General features: G+C 41.4%; 1 protein-coding gene across 3 annotated transcripts in view; it reads right to left on the minus strand.

The window, feature by feature from the left end:
* GALNT2 (polypeptide N-acetylgalactosaminyltransferase 2) overlaps positions 1-16,516 on the minus strand; it is a 95,446-nt gene extending 78,930 nt beyond the window's left edge. The window contains exons 1-2 of one of the 3 annotated variants that reach the window (XM_075748668.1): positions 13,421-13,521; positions 13,144-13,311 (exon numbers count right to left, since the gene is read on the minus strand). In XM_075748668.1, coding sequence (XP_075604783.1) covers positions 13,144-13,185 — 42 coding nt within the window. In that variant the 5' untranslated portion in view covers positions 13,186-13,311; positions 13,421-13,521. Of the gene's footprint in view, positions 1-13,143; positions 13,312-13,420; positions 13,522-15,543; positions 15,752-16,272 lie in introns of those variants that run through there. The other 2 variants (XM_075748667.1, XM_075748669.1) reach the window with 2 other exon arrangements.
* Positions 16,517-17,912: the final 1,396 nt, after the last annotated feature.

Here is a 17,912-nt window from a genome sequence, read left to right on the forward strand (position 1 = left end):
GTTTAAAGTAAAATAGCATGCTTACATCAAACGGTAAAAATATTTTGGAAAAATGGCACTTGTTATTTCTTGTTGCAATAGTAGAAATCTCCATTCCAATTTCCTTTACAGCAATGAGACAAGACAGGTTTTGTTTTAAGTAACAAAGGTGGACAGAGAGGGATGCTGAACATGCAACACATTCAGAATTAGTGCATCTCTAAGGTGGCAGCTGCAAAATAGAGCCTTGGCAAGTGAACATTGTTGTGACCTATACAGCTTCTCTCAATGAGCAGCCTGAGCCTGGCATTGAAGTAGAGTTTGAAAACCACATCGTAAAATAGCAAACAAGTTAAATTTTGTAGATACCCAGATTAAGTTGGCAATTTCACCTCCCTTTCATAACTGCAGATCTCCTCTCAAAACACCTTCTGATCAATTTTGAAATAAACAGAAGTAATGCAACATTAAGATAGGCATTGACATTTGTAGCACCAGTGTCACTTACTAGCAGAAGTGATGGCCCAAGAAGAAAAGATGACTGAAAGAGAAGTTCAACGCCAACTGTTTAGTACCACAGAGAGGCACTCAAGGCGGTAGGAGCCACGGGTGTCCCACGTCCACCAGAACCTAATTCCACTACCTGCCAAATGCTATTGTGAATTCTCAAACAGCCATCAATGGGGGAAAAAAAAAAAAAACAAAACCAAAAAAACCCAAAAAACCAGCTTAATTTTAGCTTTCAAACATATTCTAGCTTTAAAGAGACCCTAAACCCAGTATTTAAATGGTTGGAGTCACAGTGATGGCTACAGAGTAAACTGACCCTTCTCTGAGGAGATTTTTGCCACAATTCAAGCTGTATCTTGGCTCACAGGTTCTTCCACCCAGCTGAAGCTTTCCAGCAATTTTTGAAGTGTAGTTTGTGGCTATACAAAACTCAGATTTTTATAGATTACTGTGACTTGAAAGTTTTTTTGAAATGTACCCACCAAAAGTGGGGTAGGTGGATCACCCTAGGATGATGCACTACCACTGTGTCATATCTTTCTTAGTTTTGTCCGCCACGCATTTAATTTTTCTCCGTATACATCATACTTTACAGCTGCCAAAAAAGACCCTGTAGTATCATGACACATGTGGTTTCCGTTTCTAGAAGCCTCCTTCACTGCTAATGCAAATCTGAATGCAGTTGAGAGTCTACAAAAAACCCCAGTTGTCATCATTAAAATCCAAACACAACTGAAAAAGAAATCAATCAGCCAAGCTGTCAAGAAGTGACCAAATGGTCAAGTAGAGGGATACAACAGCCCAAACAACAAAACATAAACATGAAGAGAACAGCTTTCTACTCATATTTGCTCTTAATTGGAAATAATTGGTTTTGTCTACAAGTTGGTAAACGGGTATACTGAACAGCTCGGTCTAAAACTGCATTGTTATTCTTAGCACAGAGACTATTTATTGTAAACCTCAAAGCTAAGTGCATTTAATGTGATAACTAAAATTATACATTGTTGCCATTAGTACAAATGAACTTCAACCAAAAAAACCATCTGCAGCATCGTATTCTCCCCAGATTTCCTTCAGTTCAACTGCATTTGAGTGTTATGCAGAGACCAGGTAATACAGGCAGCGTTTTAGGGTACGATTAGTAAAAGCACGCATTTGTTCTCATAGAGCTTGTGGTGATTTTCCGAGATAGAGAAAAGGGAAGTAAAGGCTACGCTTCTTTAGTGCGCCTTTCTTCACTTTTTGGCCTACAGCTTATCTTCACCCCATTTCTTCTTTTTCTTACACAGGATGCTTTGCTGGTGACTGATGAAAATTATGTACAACAGATACTATGCCTTTTAAAACAAAGTAGCAGCCTATATCATTACCATACCCTTTTCTGTTGCGGAACACAAGTGACATGTGTGTTGGTGTGTGCCAGATGCTACTAAAATTATTATTAGGGCATCAGAAACAGAAGCAGCCAGTTTCTAGTTTAAGTTACTTACTGAAACAGAAACACAGAGAGCTCTCTTTTTTGTATTCTACCAGTATGCAATTATGTAATGCTTAAATCTGGGATCAGAAAAGTTCTAGTTAATGGCAAATAAGCAAGTGACCATCTAACTTTCTCTTTATAAGCTCCTGGTTAGACAGCAGATTTCCCAAGAAGTATTTCACCACACTTTCGTTATTCCATGGCAGGAATACTGTCACGTCAACATCAGTAGCTTTTCATCCTTGCAGGGAAAAGGGAACATGCCATTTATTTACACAGTACTTTTTTTTTCAACTAAGATATGAAGAGTACAGCCTCTAGAGATTCAAATACAAACCCAAGAGCACAGCACAGAAACTGGGCAAATAGAACTAATACAACTTCTGCTGTACATCTTCAATCCTCAAAGGAGTAAGAGGGCAGCATATGTTACAAGTCACCTCTATTATCAGAGTGGGCATAAGAGCTAGAACTGCGATTCCAGAAAAAACAAGCAGAATCAAGTTAACAGTCGAAAAGCTACACGGTGCTACATGTGAGATAATTATACTAGAATAAGTAAACATAAAAACTGTGATTACTAATATCATGGTAGGGACTAATTACTCCCCCTATAAAATGCTAAAAGGCATCTGCATTTTTTCTAGACATGAGCCAGTAATTACCATTTTCTTCAACGGCAGACAATAATACTCTTGGCTAAAGTATTTAGGGGATTAATCTTAAAAGTTAACACGGACAAACTAAGACCGCATATTTAGGCATGCTAGCACTCAAAGGAACAGTAGAAATACAGCCCATACAATGTTATTCACCTATTCAAACAGTACGGTTGGGACAATTCCCATCTGAACAGTAGTTCTATGCTGCTAACATCATTGCATTAACTGGCAAGCACTGCTGTTTACTGGCAGAGCTGGGAAAAGCTTTGTTTTCCTGGCAAAATCCAGAATTCAGAAAGAGAAGGAAGAAGAGAATCAACTGCTTCATCAGTGAACTATGGGCAAAAAATAGCATTCAGGCATGCAATAACCACTGTAACTTCCAAAAACAGAAGGGAAGCCAGTACTAGCACTTCCTATCATTTCATTGCCATTTTCTTCACTATTTGTATAATGGCAGAAGGCCATTCAAACACAGGGGGAAAAAATACTACAAAATTACTGTCTTAAACTGGTAAGCCTGAAAAAGAAGACTAAACCATGTCACAAGAAAGCAAACATGCTGACATCCCAGCTGCTACAGCCTACTGCCAGTAAGAGCATGAGAACAGTCTAAATGAAAACATCGTGCAGTTGCCAGAAGTACAGCTATACTGACATACTTCCAAAATCTCTCCCATTGGAGACTCTTCTTCCTTCAGCTGACAAAAGAGCCAGTTAAACAAATTCAGAGCTAGAAAACTGATATCCGCAAGCACTAGCTGATCACAAAAAGCTAGGAAAAAAAATAATCTTTAATTATTCTTATAAGATGCTTATGTGAAAGTACGTATTCCGGACTGAACATTTAAGGCTCCCTCTCTATCACCTCCTTCCAGGAAAAGGAGTACATTACTTTAACCTACAGAAGACAAAAACAGACAAAAGTCTTCAACTCACTTGAAACTGCAGATAGCAAGCTGCATCACTGCAAAGTTCACATTTCTAAGCAAAGACAACAGACTTGTTCAAATATTGTATGAGAAACAGCAGCAAAGTATTAGTATCAAGAAAAAGGCCACTATCTTCAGTTTTAAAAAACCAAAAATTACACATACACTTTGCCAAAACCAGTTTTACATCTATCCTCACTTGTATAATAAAATAGAATTTCTACCTAAAAAACCCTGCCTTACCTAAGAAATTATGTTTAAAAAAAAATCCACCATGTGTGATGATGTTCTGACAAATTATTATGGCAGTACAAGACGAAAGTGACACAGTCATATAGCTAACAGAAATTAGGGATAAACTCAAAATAAGATAGTATATAACACTAAAACAGTAAAGTATTAATAATTGAAGCAAACTGCAGACACTTATTAGCTGTTTTGCATACCTAAACAAGTGCTTAAAGTCTTGAAGAATTGCCATAATTTCAATGCTTCTGTGGATTATTTTAAGAGAAATTGCCATCTTAAGTACAGGGTTTCTCCTTAAGTTCTACTAGTCATGTCTTTTAAAAAAAAGAACATAACATCTTGGAAGACTATCAAGTACATGCACCCACTAACATCCAATGCCTTGCTTGTTCATCATTCACCTTGCTTTTATCACAAACTGGGTGCACTAAAACCAATGTTTCTGTTTTAGAAGTTTTCACAAGACTTTACCAAATCACACCAACAGCAGTTCCCTTAAAAAAAAACCACAAAACACCAAACACCCACTTCAAAGCAATTTACAATTGAAGAGCAATCAATTCAGGCATTGTAAAGTATTCAAAGGAAGTTACATCCAAAGCAGTCCTATACCGTAAGACTCAAACATCCCCAAACTGCCTTTTTTTTTTTTGTTAATACGCCTTTTGGAACACCAAGGACATTTCTGTAAATTTTAAAAAAAAAATCATTACAAGATACATAACATTCAGCAAGTAGAAGAAAGAGTTTTTACATCCATTTTCTTGCATACTTATCCAGATCTGTCACTGGAAACTTTTCTCAGTAACTGGGATAACAACATTGTGAGATGACAGCCACAATCACAATTAATCTGAATAAATGCCATGATATTTCCAAACTACTGCCTGCATCTGAGCTGTAGCTGCTTTTGGAAATAAACATTAGAATATCACAATTCTAAACAAAACTGAACATCCATGAACTGGAGGTTTCAGAAGTGGTCAACATCAACCACACTCAGATTAGACACTAGCTGTGGTTCGCTGCATAGCTTGACTACCGTATCAGATCCAGACCCACATTCTAGTAAGCTTAGCAGCGTGAGGTCCCATCATACTTCAATGCTGAAGACTGAAAAACTTGAACTATCTTTGCCACATGATGTATAACTTGGGACACTATCATTTCTTAAAATCCATTCAATTACTGAGCTTTAATCCATAAAAACCAATTACCTAATAGAGCTTGTTGAGATACACAGAGACAAAAAGGGTTGCTTTTGAGCGAAAGGCCACACCAAGAGATGACCACATGAGAATTTCTACGATAAGACCACAGCTAACATTCACACACAGATATCTAAACCCTACTAGGAAGAAGCCCTTTTCTAAGTTCATGGTGTAGAAATAACCTGTTAAGACCATTCAATCTATTGCACAATAGAACCAGGACTCTATAGACAGTGCTATAATGCAGACAACAGTCAAAAGTGTCCTGAACAAGCGGTGGTATCTTTTCACCAGACTTTCCAATACTGTTGGACAGTGTTTACAACAGCCAAGTTTATCAAGGATTACTTATACACAGACAACCTAGCAAAGGTACTACTTAAAATTATCAAAAATATTTTCTACTTGCTTAACTTTAAAAAAAAAAAAAACACCACACAACTGCTTTGGCATATCACTAAATAAAGACACAATCATGGTCAAATTTGAAACATTTGCAACCATTAAGGAATAATAATGGCAAATTAAAAAAATTTTTAAAAGTCACACTCCAAGACCATCCACATGTATAAAACCAGGTTTTGCCTGTTTCTGGCTCTTGGGATTGCAAGCAAATATGAGGGAGAACATTAAATGATTGCAGACTGATTTTATCATCTTGATTTTCTAGCTGTTGTTCCCAGGATACAAGAGATATTTTTCCTAGAACACCACTATGATCCACATTAGTTATCTCAGCAGGTAACTGAAATGGATTTTTAAGCAAATAGCTTTTGTTGTGCATAAAGCCAGGTACTTTAGGTCTAGGCTAACGTGAAGATCAAGATCGATCTCTCGCTTATTTTTGCTAGAGAATATCCAGAAAGTATTGGGAATAACTGAACAATTGCACCTTAACAAAACATACTGCATCCTTATCAAGTCTCTCACAAACCTGACAGTCACTGTGGACAAGTCCTTCGAATTTTTTTTCTCCTCTGATCAGCATTAAGTTTTGTCTTAACGTTATTTCTAACTCTTGTGATACATCAGTGGTGATATCAACAATCTTCCCATGCAGTTCAATCTACCAGACTAAACAACACTTGCACTTATGTATCTATAAAGGAAAGGGAAAATAAAGTTTCCTTAAAAAATGTTCAGGCACACTTTTTGCTGTACAAAGAAGCCAAATCTCTTCCCCTTTGCTTTTTGCACGTTAACTTTAAGTATGAAACCTAAGGATGCAAAGAAATGCTGCTGCTTGCTAGGCCACTGCCTGCTACTTTTAGTTGAAATACTTCTTTCAGACTCCAAATGCCTTTTTATTTATCTGTCTATCAAGATCTGCAATTTCTTAAGATGTGCTTATTAACAGAAAGCACACAGCAAATAGGGTGGGGGCATTGTCTTTGATAGACACCTATCAGTTTAAGGGGTATTAACAATGGTTCTTAAAAGTGCACCACATAACAGAATCAAGCTCCAGCTCTCTCTCAGGGTCCTTACGGCACTTGCTACAATTACTGTCCGCCACCAGCACCTAGAGAGCACACTGAAAGAAAGCTAGATGCTGTGTCAGTGGAACAAAAAGGAACATTTCCTTAATTAAAACTTTAAAAAGTATTCACTAACATAATGTATATGGGTAATAACTATTCTGCATAGTAGAACAGTCGTTCACCATTTCCTGAGGCTAAATGACATTGCACATCTTCATGTCAGTGGCTGTTGGCAAAGCAACCCATTGTGTTGTGAGAAAACAAATCAGAGGACTAAAGAACACCCCTTATTTGCTCCAAATGGATAACACGGGAGAAAATGAGCAAGCTTGCTGTTGATGATCTGCTATGATAAGCAGGAGGACTGGTGCATTCCACCGTAGCAGGAAACATGCCACCGCCCATAAACAAGAACTTACTACACTGTCTGGACAACATACACAAATCTAATTTTGTGAAACACTCCAGCAGATACATACTGTAATTCAATCGCCCCCACATTTTTGGTAGGTCCATCTACGACAGTAGCAGTTTTGTGAGAGGGACACTTCCCAGTGGTTGAACAATGAGCTGGAAGTATATAGGCTGGCCCACCATAGTCAGTAGCAGTTTGCTACCAAATTAAGTAATTAACGAGAAGGAAATTTTTCTTTTCCTTATCAAGACCTTAAGAGAACCTAAGTGTACTTAGGAGAACAGACTTTTCCATTTCACTTAATAAGCAAGAAAAAGAAAAGCCAAGCTATCTAAAAACCTTAACATTTCATCTCACTAAAGCATATATCCATAAATACAGTCATATTTATCGACCATCCTTAAACTGACAGGCCAGCTACAGCAAATTTATTTTAGTAACCGAAACTAATTTCAGCTGTGCTGATTATTTCCAGGGTGGCTAAACATTTGGAACTTCATACAAGTAGAAAACATTTTCTCCTCATCAAGTCATAGCTCTTTGAGAATTTGTACACAATAATAGCGTTAGCTCAGTGCCAATTCTTTGTATAATCTTTCCTTGGTTAAAGTCTGTTTCGAGCAGATCTGTTACTCAGTACAGACAGTCTATTGCACTTTGCTAATACCTGAACTCAGCAGAATGTCTAGTTATTCTTTGCTTTCCTTAAAAAAGTGCCCACGTTTTATGACAATTTTACAACTTCAGAAAAGTTATTTAACAACTGAACCTGCAGCCTTTTCAATAGGCTCTTTTTTTCCATAAGAGACCATAGTTATAAAGACGACAAATCCAAATTATTGCCTTTAGTGTGCACTACACAGCTCTAAAATTCAGACTTTCTGTTCTATTACTATCTCATTCTATTCCCATTTGAATTTCGTAATCAGAGCTCAAAACTAACATCTGTTTGAATAGTCCCTTTACACAGTTGTGCTCTGTCAGGTGGTGGAGCTATTTGAACTAGCATATTTTAACTTGTTTAAATGACAATAAAGGTACCCTCGGCAATTAACAAAACCAGTGTATAAAAAAGGGATAGACAGATCCCTTTTTATAGGGGGATAGACAGATGAGAAAGCAACTGAGGAAAAAAATGTGTTGATACTAATTTGCACAGGCTACATTAGAAGGCTATCATATGAACAGAAGAAAAACAACTTTAACATGTAAGTTGATACACATAAAGAAAAAAACCCACAAAACAAACAAAAAAGGCATACCTTAAAGCCACAATGGAAGTTTAAAATACGCTATATTCCAACAGGGGATGTATTAGTCGCTGTTTACAGAAAGAAAACAGACGGTGATTTTTTCTACTTTCTTGATCATTAATGACTGCTACAGGACACAATAAGTATTCCAGAACTGCTTCATTCACAGTAAGATTACTTTGCAAACGAACACTTAGAGAATGACAGATAAGCATGTACTCTGTATGCATCATTCACATACAGGTTTCATAAAATTATTTGTTCTCCAAATAATGGAGAAAAAAACCCCACACCACGCATACCTTTACTTCCACTTAGCTGGAGAGGCCTACCATATGAAGCTTTCTGTGAAAGAATCTTACAGACCCAGAGGGAATATGAAATGGTTCCGTTTCTAGTGTTATCTACACTCTTATGCTATGCTTTTAAATTCCCAAACACATAAAACAAACATTTTGACGTGACCATTTAACTTTTTTTTCCTATCTTCCCTCCTCAATCCATCCCTTACTCCTTTGAAAGCTTACATGAAAGAGAAAAGCAGAAGAGGAGCACCTACTAATTTCAAAACACACAGCATGAAAGAACGCACCCAGGTTTTAAATTTATATAGCTTAAGATACCACCAGTTTGCATTACATGATGGCAATAAAACAACCTGCTTAGAGGTTCCTTCTGTAATGCCCACACTGATACTCTGTTTCCACACTATCCCCATATATTTGGGCAATGACATTCAGCCCCATATTCTGGGGAGGGAGAGGGGTAAGAAAAAGAAAAAACCCAAATGTCTCACTGCTTCCTGCAGATTCATTATTAGAATTCAAACGTATTGCCAACACATGCCATTGCCAACATAATTAGCAATACATGGCTTCTCCACTAAGTCCTAATAAAAATCATATTTAGTTACAAGTTATCAATAGCCAGGGAGTTGAAAAACCCGTTTGCACAACACCTGGCTATACACTGATTTGTGCCGCTATAGCTAACCTAAGTAGGTTATTGAAGAGATTTAAGTGGACCAAATCAACTTAAAAATCCAAGTTTATGTTTATCATTTGCATTTACTTCATTGAGCAGCTTACATTCATCACCTCAGTTTTACAGGATCAACTGTGTCCTAATGTTTTCTCTTCAAACAGCTTTAACTTAACCAAAAGTACTATATATTAAATTATTTATAAATCATAAGTAGATACCAAAAAGCCAACCAAAACCATTTTCTAGGCTGTCTGCTGGAATTATTCTTTTTAAACATGTTCTAGGATGCCACAAGGGTTGCTCTCTCATGACACACAGTATATATAGGTGTATAAAGGTGTCTCTTCTGTTCTGTAGAAGGGTATCATTGTCAGCGGCTTTCTAGCAGACAATACCACATCTCATCAGACCTACCATCGTCTCAACATAACAGTACCAGTTATACACAAGCACTTGGATACCACATAACATTGTAAATGGAAAAGGACCCAAAGAACAGAGAAGACAAAAGAAGAAAAAATAATCAGGATTTCTAAGGAAAAAATGTGGAATTATCATGTAATTTTGAAGATCGAGATTGAAGTTTTCTAACATATGTTTAAATGGTTTATATTTTGTTTTTCTAGGTTGGTCTAAAGACCAAGTGATGGCAGTCTCATTTTGGTAATCACCACTGAGATGGATCTTTAATATTCTTTTACTTCATATGAAGGAATATTGTGCCTTTTCTAAATGAGAAAAAAGTGCTATTATATCACTTTTCACGTCGTATTTTTGAAAGGATCCAGAACACAAGGAAAGAACAACTGGCATTTATTTGCAATACACCTCAAGACACAAGACTGACAAGATGGAACAGGTAGGGTATATGGCACACTTAATTAGTGCACTACTTATTTTTTAAACTATATCTATCAAAGGACATCACTACAACTTACAAACTTTGTACATGGAGATGACGGTAAGCAGCAAACCACAGCAGCAATGGAATAACATGGAGAAGCACAGTGAAGTACTGCAGTACCCACATGAAAGGGAAAAACTAGGGGAAAAGCTGGTTAACTATCCTGGTTCATATGAAACTACTGAAGAAGTCATTCCTGTTTCCTCAACCGTTCTGCCATCACTACACCCCTGCTCTACTTCTCCATTTATGAAACAAAATAGCTATCAGTAATCCAAGAGCGATAGCATCTGTACCAAAGCCAGAGTCATCAGTTTCTAATCTGGCAGGTTGCAGGGGACGATACAACAGTCTTCTAGCTAAGAATTAATTTTGCACTACTCCTCTATTTCAACAGGGAAAAAACCTCACTGAAGCATTTCAAATAGCAGGGAAGAAAAAGGGAAGAGCCCAGTATGACCACAGACCTAAATAGTCGACACAAAATTTGCATTTGACTGTCTTTTCATCACATTCAAAGTTAAATTTTATGAAGTAATCCAGAAAAATAAGTGACTGCATTGCCAAGACAGTCATTTTTGTCAAATGACATATGTTAGATTAAGAAAACATACATGTACGACAAACTTCAGAGACTCATTTTTACCTCCTAGTGAGAAAAGGACAGCTTTATTACTGAATTGTCTGGGCATTTAATGTCTTTCCCATTTATTACAGAATTGTATAGAAGAAAACATATATTAGCAGAAACTGTTACCTGTTATACAGAGGAACATCCTTTTCTATCACCTTGCACCTTCTAGGAAGTGAATGCCACAGAAAAGACACATGATAATTTGGCTTTTTTAACCTTTGATATCTTCACTTGTTTAAAAATCAAGATACTGGAAATCACATCCAATGTCACATCACATAAGGGACTGAAGTTAAATCTAAAAATTATGCAGCAAACTAAACTTACTATTTAGCAATTAAAACAGGCAATGCCTTCCTCAGATGAAAGAAAACAATAGGATTTGGGAGATTACTTTTACCCCTCTTCCAAAGAGAAGCTCTATGGCCTTCATGCACCTTGAGAGAAACAGTCAAAAGAAGTTAAACTCCACAGTTTCATTTTCTGACAAAAACATGTTTATGCACCTAAAGTTAAAGCACGTTTCCTTTTTCCTCCTACTTAATCCTTCAAAAAGAAAGTTAGATACACTAGATCTGCAGTATACGTAGCACTCTTGCTCTCCTATGTACATCATTATGTATAATGGCAATAAGAGCCTCATTTAACAGTAACTTAAATAGTTCAGGGCTTCCAAAAAAAGGAGAAAAATATTAAAAGATAGCTTTGCATATGGTGAAAGGAGTTATTCTAAAGTTTTGTTCTGGTAGAACAAGAACTTGCAAAGCTTGCTTCTTTTTCCCCTGCTTTCCCCAAAATGATCAAGTCACTTTTAATCAGTTACATACTCAAGGCAAAGCATCAACTTTTACCTTTGCATTTATTTCATCTCAGCTAGCTCCATGGTACGGCTACCTATCAAAAGCTTGCTCCAAAATAATAATTAAAAAAACCCACAAACAAAAAACCCCAAACAGAATATGGAAAGGAAGAACAGCACTATATGCAGGGCAATAACCAGTTCTACAGGAGAAGCCTGCCTCCTTGTGGCTCAACTAACCATAAATTAGATTTCTCCAATTTGTTCCATCACACTCAGTAAATCTGGTGAGCTAAGAGACTAACAAGCTTCTAGTTCAAGGTGGGTTTGGGGTTTGGTTTTGTTGGCATTTGGTTTTTTCTTTGTTTTTTTTTGGGGGGAGTGCAGGGTGTTGATGAAAAAGAAAGATGTTTCTAATTTTAAAGAACATTGGCAAAAGTTATCCATCTCTGATTACTGAAAGATTGCTTTTAGCCTCTTCCTCTAGATAGCAAAGACAGGGTGGGAGGGGACAGAGGTCCAACTTAAAAAACAACTGGCATTTTTCACATGGCAACAAAAGCAAAAGCTTGTCAGCACTCTGGCACCTAAATCCGGAAGGAAGGCTCCAAACCTTGGCTCAGCTGCGGCTTAACCTAGCAGGCCTCTCTCCATGCCTTGGCTTTCAACGGTAAATCCCCTTTCTGCCTACAGGTCTCCTTCAGGGTATGCAGTGAAGCGGTTTGTGCTTTCAACATGATGCAGACATTCCTCTGTCCTTCCTGAAGGGCTCAATTACACAGGGATACTTTCTTAATGCCTAGAAGAACAAGTTCTTTAGAAAACAGCTGGGTTTTGGCTGGAGTCTGGGTTTGCTGGGGTTGGGTTTTTTTCAACCCAGTTCACTCTATTGTGCAAGAGCTTAGTGGTTAAAGAACTCAAAATCTGTATGACAAATACACAAATTCAAATCCACACCAGTCTTAGGAGAGGATCACATCATCAGGATGGCTTTGGCTTGGGAGACTATGAGTAGCTTTCTAACCATCTTGCAGAAGCTGCTCCATGTTGTGCCAATCAGAGACAGAGCATGAACCACTTTTCCTCTGGGTTAGGAAATTCATATGCAAAAAGAAGGGAAGTTCCAGTCTCCACTCCAAAGGCTTTTTAACATAAAACACATTCAGTGAACACAAAAGTAGCCCACAATTTTCTGTCTCACAACTGTTGGGCTTGCAACTTGCTTTCTTCTGTGTCACAGTCTCTGTTTTGGCAACTGTTTCTCTAACCTTTAAACAAGTGAATCAGACTCACCCTTTCCAACCTACGACCCGGTGATCTGGCTGGAAAAGGAGTGAACTGAACCCATGTCGCTCTCCTGCTTACAATCATTTTAATTGGAGATTCACTGGAGAGAAGGAAAAAAAAACCCACACCCCAAAACATTTTTGCCCCTTCAAGCACATTTTGAATGAAAGGCTTAAACTATATCCTTTTCTTTTTTCTTCTTTTCACGAAAAAAAAAAAACAAACCCAAAAACATTGACACACCCTAAATTCCAGACACAGAAGATCTCATTTCTTTCTACTACAGTTTTTATGCCTAGGTCCAGAATGAGAAGCATTGCACCTTCCTATTTTCTTTGTTCTTATTATTTACACACTTGCCAATGAGACAGCTTCCGATTTGTGTGCTTTAGACCCTCTCATGCCTGCTCAGCTCCTGCCAGGCCACAGCACTGCACACAGGGCTGTGGGTTCCACCACTGTTGCCAGGGGCCAAAAACTTAGGCAAGGCTGTACTGCAAACTGCAACATCCAAACAGCTTCATAGATCTAATTTGAAAGGTTGTAAATGGAGAACCAAAATAAGCAGGTTATGTTAACTCTGACACTACTCTAATAAGAAAAACAAATTTAAAAAAAAATCACTCTCTTCTCTTACTCAAGTGCAATCCTGGCAAAAGGCAAACACCTTCAACTACACTGAAAAGAAAGGGAATTGGTGGTGTTCGTCACATCATGGGACCAGGTGCTGTACCAAACAAGTCCAGGATGTCTGGGTAATACACTAGGTCTGTGTATGGAAAAACAAAAATCATCCTTATGGAAAAAAACATTCTGTTTCAATAACCAGACCTGTAATTAACATGCAAATTACTTGCTCGCACAAATGAAGAACTATCCCCTCCTGGCTTTTGTAATTTTATAGACTGAGCACGGCAGAGGCTTCAATTTATTAAGTCATGTTCTTCTGTAAGCAACTCCGTTTCCATTATATTGAAATAGTGGGCAAGTAATAAGGACTACATGAAGTCACACACACCAAGAAATTTACTACAGCCATGTTTCTGTTCGTAAGTTTAAGACAGTTTGTGGTTTTGCTTTATACCAGGGTCTGACACTAAGTTAATAAGCCTTTTATTGAGATTCAAAAGCTATTACATTACACACATCTTCCTCTACTTACATTTGCTAACCTACACTGAGGCCCAGGATTAAATTTTACGCTTCGCTGACAGAAAATAGAATCCTAAATCACCAATCCACACATAATTGTTAATTTCCCCACTTGTTTCTTGTGGCCACAGTACCTCTTTTCTTCCTCACCACAGCTTTACTTTAAACTTTCACATTTCCAAACCTAACACTGAGCTTCAGCTCAGGCCTATGAAATGTCTCATTTTCTTTAAATTATCTTTACTAAACTCTTCCAGTTACGCAGACCAGTAAGGTTTACTGAATTTTGAGCAGAATGACAACAAATTATACTACTGAAGCAAGTATCAGGATCATAGATCTCTTAAAAATCCTACTGAAAACTCCTACTGATATCAACAATAAACAGCAGCAGGTTCTAGCAGATTAAGTATCAGACTTGTAGTCAGAAAAATTGGTTTATTTTCTGTTTTACCTAGTCTTCTAGGTGACCTTGGGCAAATCACTATCCCACACTGCAGTTTCCCCAGCAGTAAAAATGTATTGAACAGAGTTGCAAATCTGTCTGGAAACTCCAGATGTAACACACCATAAGAGTTAAAAACATATTTCCCTATCTGCAGATATATTTGCCTTAGATGGCTTTTCTTTATCCCATTATACATCAGCAGCAGTGTCAGATTGCTTTTACTTTCTAAATACACTCTGGTGGTTCTTCAGAAAGGCTTTAGGCTACTGCCTTACTTTTTATCCCATGCTTGATCTATTTCTGCTACTCTATCTACTTTGAAGGACTAACAGCTTGTACTTAGCAATACACACTTAACACTTACCTTAACATATTATGTCAAAAGTTGCTGCTGAACACATTCCTAAGCTACAGGGAGAAAACAAACCAGGACACATCAGAACAGAGAGTTATCAATGAGCAGCGACTCATTCTCTAGACCCTTGCTCACATAAGTAATCTTGTAAGTAATCATGCAAGTATTTGCTTCCACAGCCTGCCACAGGAACCAGTCATCGGCAGATTTTTACCGGGGATACATGCATTAATGAACCGAACTGCATCAAAGCAGCATAAAAAGATTCCCCTTCTTACACATTGCTAGACTTAAGAAACACTACTTTTCTTTAACAGGAGATTGCCATTTATTAGCAAACACTGCTTAACTGTGGTGCACTTCACTCACTTGCCCTCTTCCCATTTCTGGGTTTGTTTGGGGTTTTTTGAAAAATGAAGCAATTATGAGATGTCTTGTCGCCTTTCCTATTCCCAAACATAAGGCTTAAACACCAGTTTCTAACAGCTCTTGGTTTTGCTAGTCTTTGGGGGGGGGAGGAGCCCCCCCCCAAAAAAAACCCCACTTATTCATATTTTTTTAAACAGAGCTAGTGGATAAAGTTGCCACTTCCCACATCATACCACAAAAACCTGTTTTGGTTGACACAAATGTGAACTATTATGTACTTCCAACTATTTTCCTGATCAATTAATTACTACAACACATGGAAAAATTTACTTAATACGTTCACAGACAGAATAAGGAAAAATTACTCCTGTACTATTAATAGACAACTTCTTGCACATTAGTAACTGAGCTGTCAAAAAAAGAGGAAGAGACCGACCTTCCACACCACAGACATGAAATGTAACAAATCCAGCTATTTCCTGAAATATTGCAAAACCGATCAGAAAACGGTATCTTTTAGGCGTAGCGCTAAGGAGAAAGGAAATCGCTGTGCATCCAAGAAGGAAAAGACAGGGAGGAAAATGCATTTCTAGCTCGGATCTTCGCGTATCCTCTCGGTGGGCACAGGAGCCCGAACGACTCCGGTGCCGGCGGGGACAGGAAGGAAAGAAGGAAGGGGCAGACGTTATCTGTCGGGAGGGGAGCGGAGCCGAGGCGGGTGTCCCGTCGTGTCTGTGTCCCCCCCCCCACGCCCCGGAGCGCAGCCCCAGCCCCCCCCGCCGCCCGCCCCGCTCTCCCCTCCCACACCAACTTCCCCCGGCCCGGGACGTGGCCGGCCGCAGTTGGATAGGGAGCGACGTGACGAGGCTGAAACCGGTCTGAAGTCCACAAAGAAGCCATCTGCCTCCGGGAAACGGGCTGGGGAAGGGCGGGAGGGAGGAAGGACGGACGGGCGGGGGAAGAAGAGAGAGGCTGGGGGAGCTTCACCCCGCCTGAAAGCGAGCGCCCTCCCGCCCGCGGGGCTGAGGAGATTCGCCCGCCCCGGGGACCGGGCAGCGCCGCCCCCAGCCCGGCCCGAGCCGAGCCGCGCCGCTCCGCCGTCGGGGCACGGAACGAGCGCACCTTCCCCGCCCGCCCCGCGCAGGGCTCCGGGCTTGGCTCTCACCTTCCTCCCGCCGCCGCCGCCGCCGCCGCCAGCCAGCGCGGCGCTGCCGCCCGAGTACATGTAGTAGGCGATGCCCAGCACCCAGAGGAAAGCGAAGCAGAGCAGCAGCCGAGACCTACGCCGCATCCTCCCTCCCGCCCGCCGCCAGGCCACCAGGAAACGGCCAGCAGCAACCGCCGCCTCCGCTCCTGCCGCCGCCGCCGCGCAGGGTCAGGGGGCAGAGGGCGAACGCCCGCCCCCCGACCAATCCCGCGCCGTTCGGCCCCGAGGGGGGCGGGGCGGGGCGGGACTACCGGCGTCGCCATGGTTGCAGCACGCCGGGCCGGCGGCCGGGCCATCGCCCCCTCCCTCACGGGCCGGGAGCTGCGCGTCCCCCGCGGCGGCAGGGCGCGCACCGGCACGGCACGGCCCGACCCCGCCCACCCGTCCCGCGGCCGGCTCCTCCGGCCCCTCCCTGCCGCCGGGCTCCCCAGCGCCCGTGAGGCGGATGCCGGGCGGCGGGGGGTAACCGCTTCCCCATCTTGAGGCGGCGGGGCCGCCCCTGCGGCGGCGCTTTCCCCGGGCGGGCGGGGAGAGGCGTCGGGCCGCGCCCGTAGCGGGGGGCGGTGGGTGCTGCGCCGCGGCGTGGCTTCGGAGCCGCTCTGGGGGCCGCCTCGCCGGCGCGGTACGCTCCGGGCCCCGGCCCGCTGCCCCCCACCCCCGCCTGCCTCGGGCCAGAAGCGGCGAAGTGTCTGTGGCCGCGGTCCGTGGATCGGTCCGCGGGCCCCCTGCGGAGCTGGGGCGTAGGCAGCGCCGGGAGCGGGACCTCTGCCGTGAGGGGTGATCCCGGCTGGCAGCGGTTGCTAGTGGCTGCACCCCCGTTCGGTGCAGCGTCCGAGCACCGCAGTACAGCACTGATGTGTTGGTCGCTCCTCTTTTGGGTTGTCTCGCTCCCACCCGTACCACCATTCCACAGACACTCCAGGCTGGTCACAAGTCGTGTCTCTGTGTCTCACATGCTTTATGAAGGTGGTGTTGAAGTCACCTGAGGTAGGCAGTGAGGCTGGTCTTCATTAAACCTCAAAGGTGAGAAAGCCAAGTCATGTTGGGTGATGTCCAGTCTCCTCTGCATGGCAAGTGTCTGCACCTCATTTGATAAGTTTCCACCTTTCTCACGTTATTCAAGGCATTCTTCCGTGGCCTCGTGGACGACATCAAGGTCCTGAAAACCACACCATCCCGCTGAGGTCACACACCCACTCCCCTTGCACCTCCGTGATCACTGCATTAGTCAGATAGCAGTACCTGCTCTGGAAGTGTGGTCGCCCCTACCCAGGGCTACAAGGACCTCCGGGGGACTCTGCCTGGATCTTCCCAGGAGGTTGACCCAAGTGGGGCTCTACCTTTAGAGGCTGGTCTGTTGATAGGGGGTCATTGCCTGGTATTACTTTTCTTTCTGCTTACCCATTTCCACCCTTAAACACCTCAGGACAGACGCTACACTGCTGCTGGCTCTCACTGTGGTTTGCTGACTTGTATGTGCACAGCTCACATCATTGCTCTTTTGCCATGCCACTGAGTTTCCTGTTGTTTGGCATTCACTGCTATCTTACCCATCGTGAGACATCAAGATATGAGAACGCAAAACTAAAAATGGAAGA

The sequence above is a fragment of the Balearica regulorum genome, chromosome 3 (assembly GCF_011004875.1).
Source record: "Balearica regulorum gibbericeps isolate bBalReg1 chromosome 3, bBalReg1.pri, whole genome shotgun sequence".
Classification (NCBI taxonomy): domain Eukaryota; kingdom Metazoa; phylum Chordata; class Aves; order Gruiformes; family Gruidae; genus Balearica; species Balearica regulorum.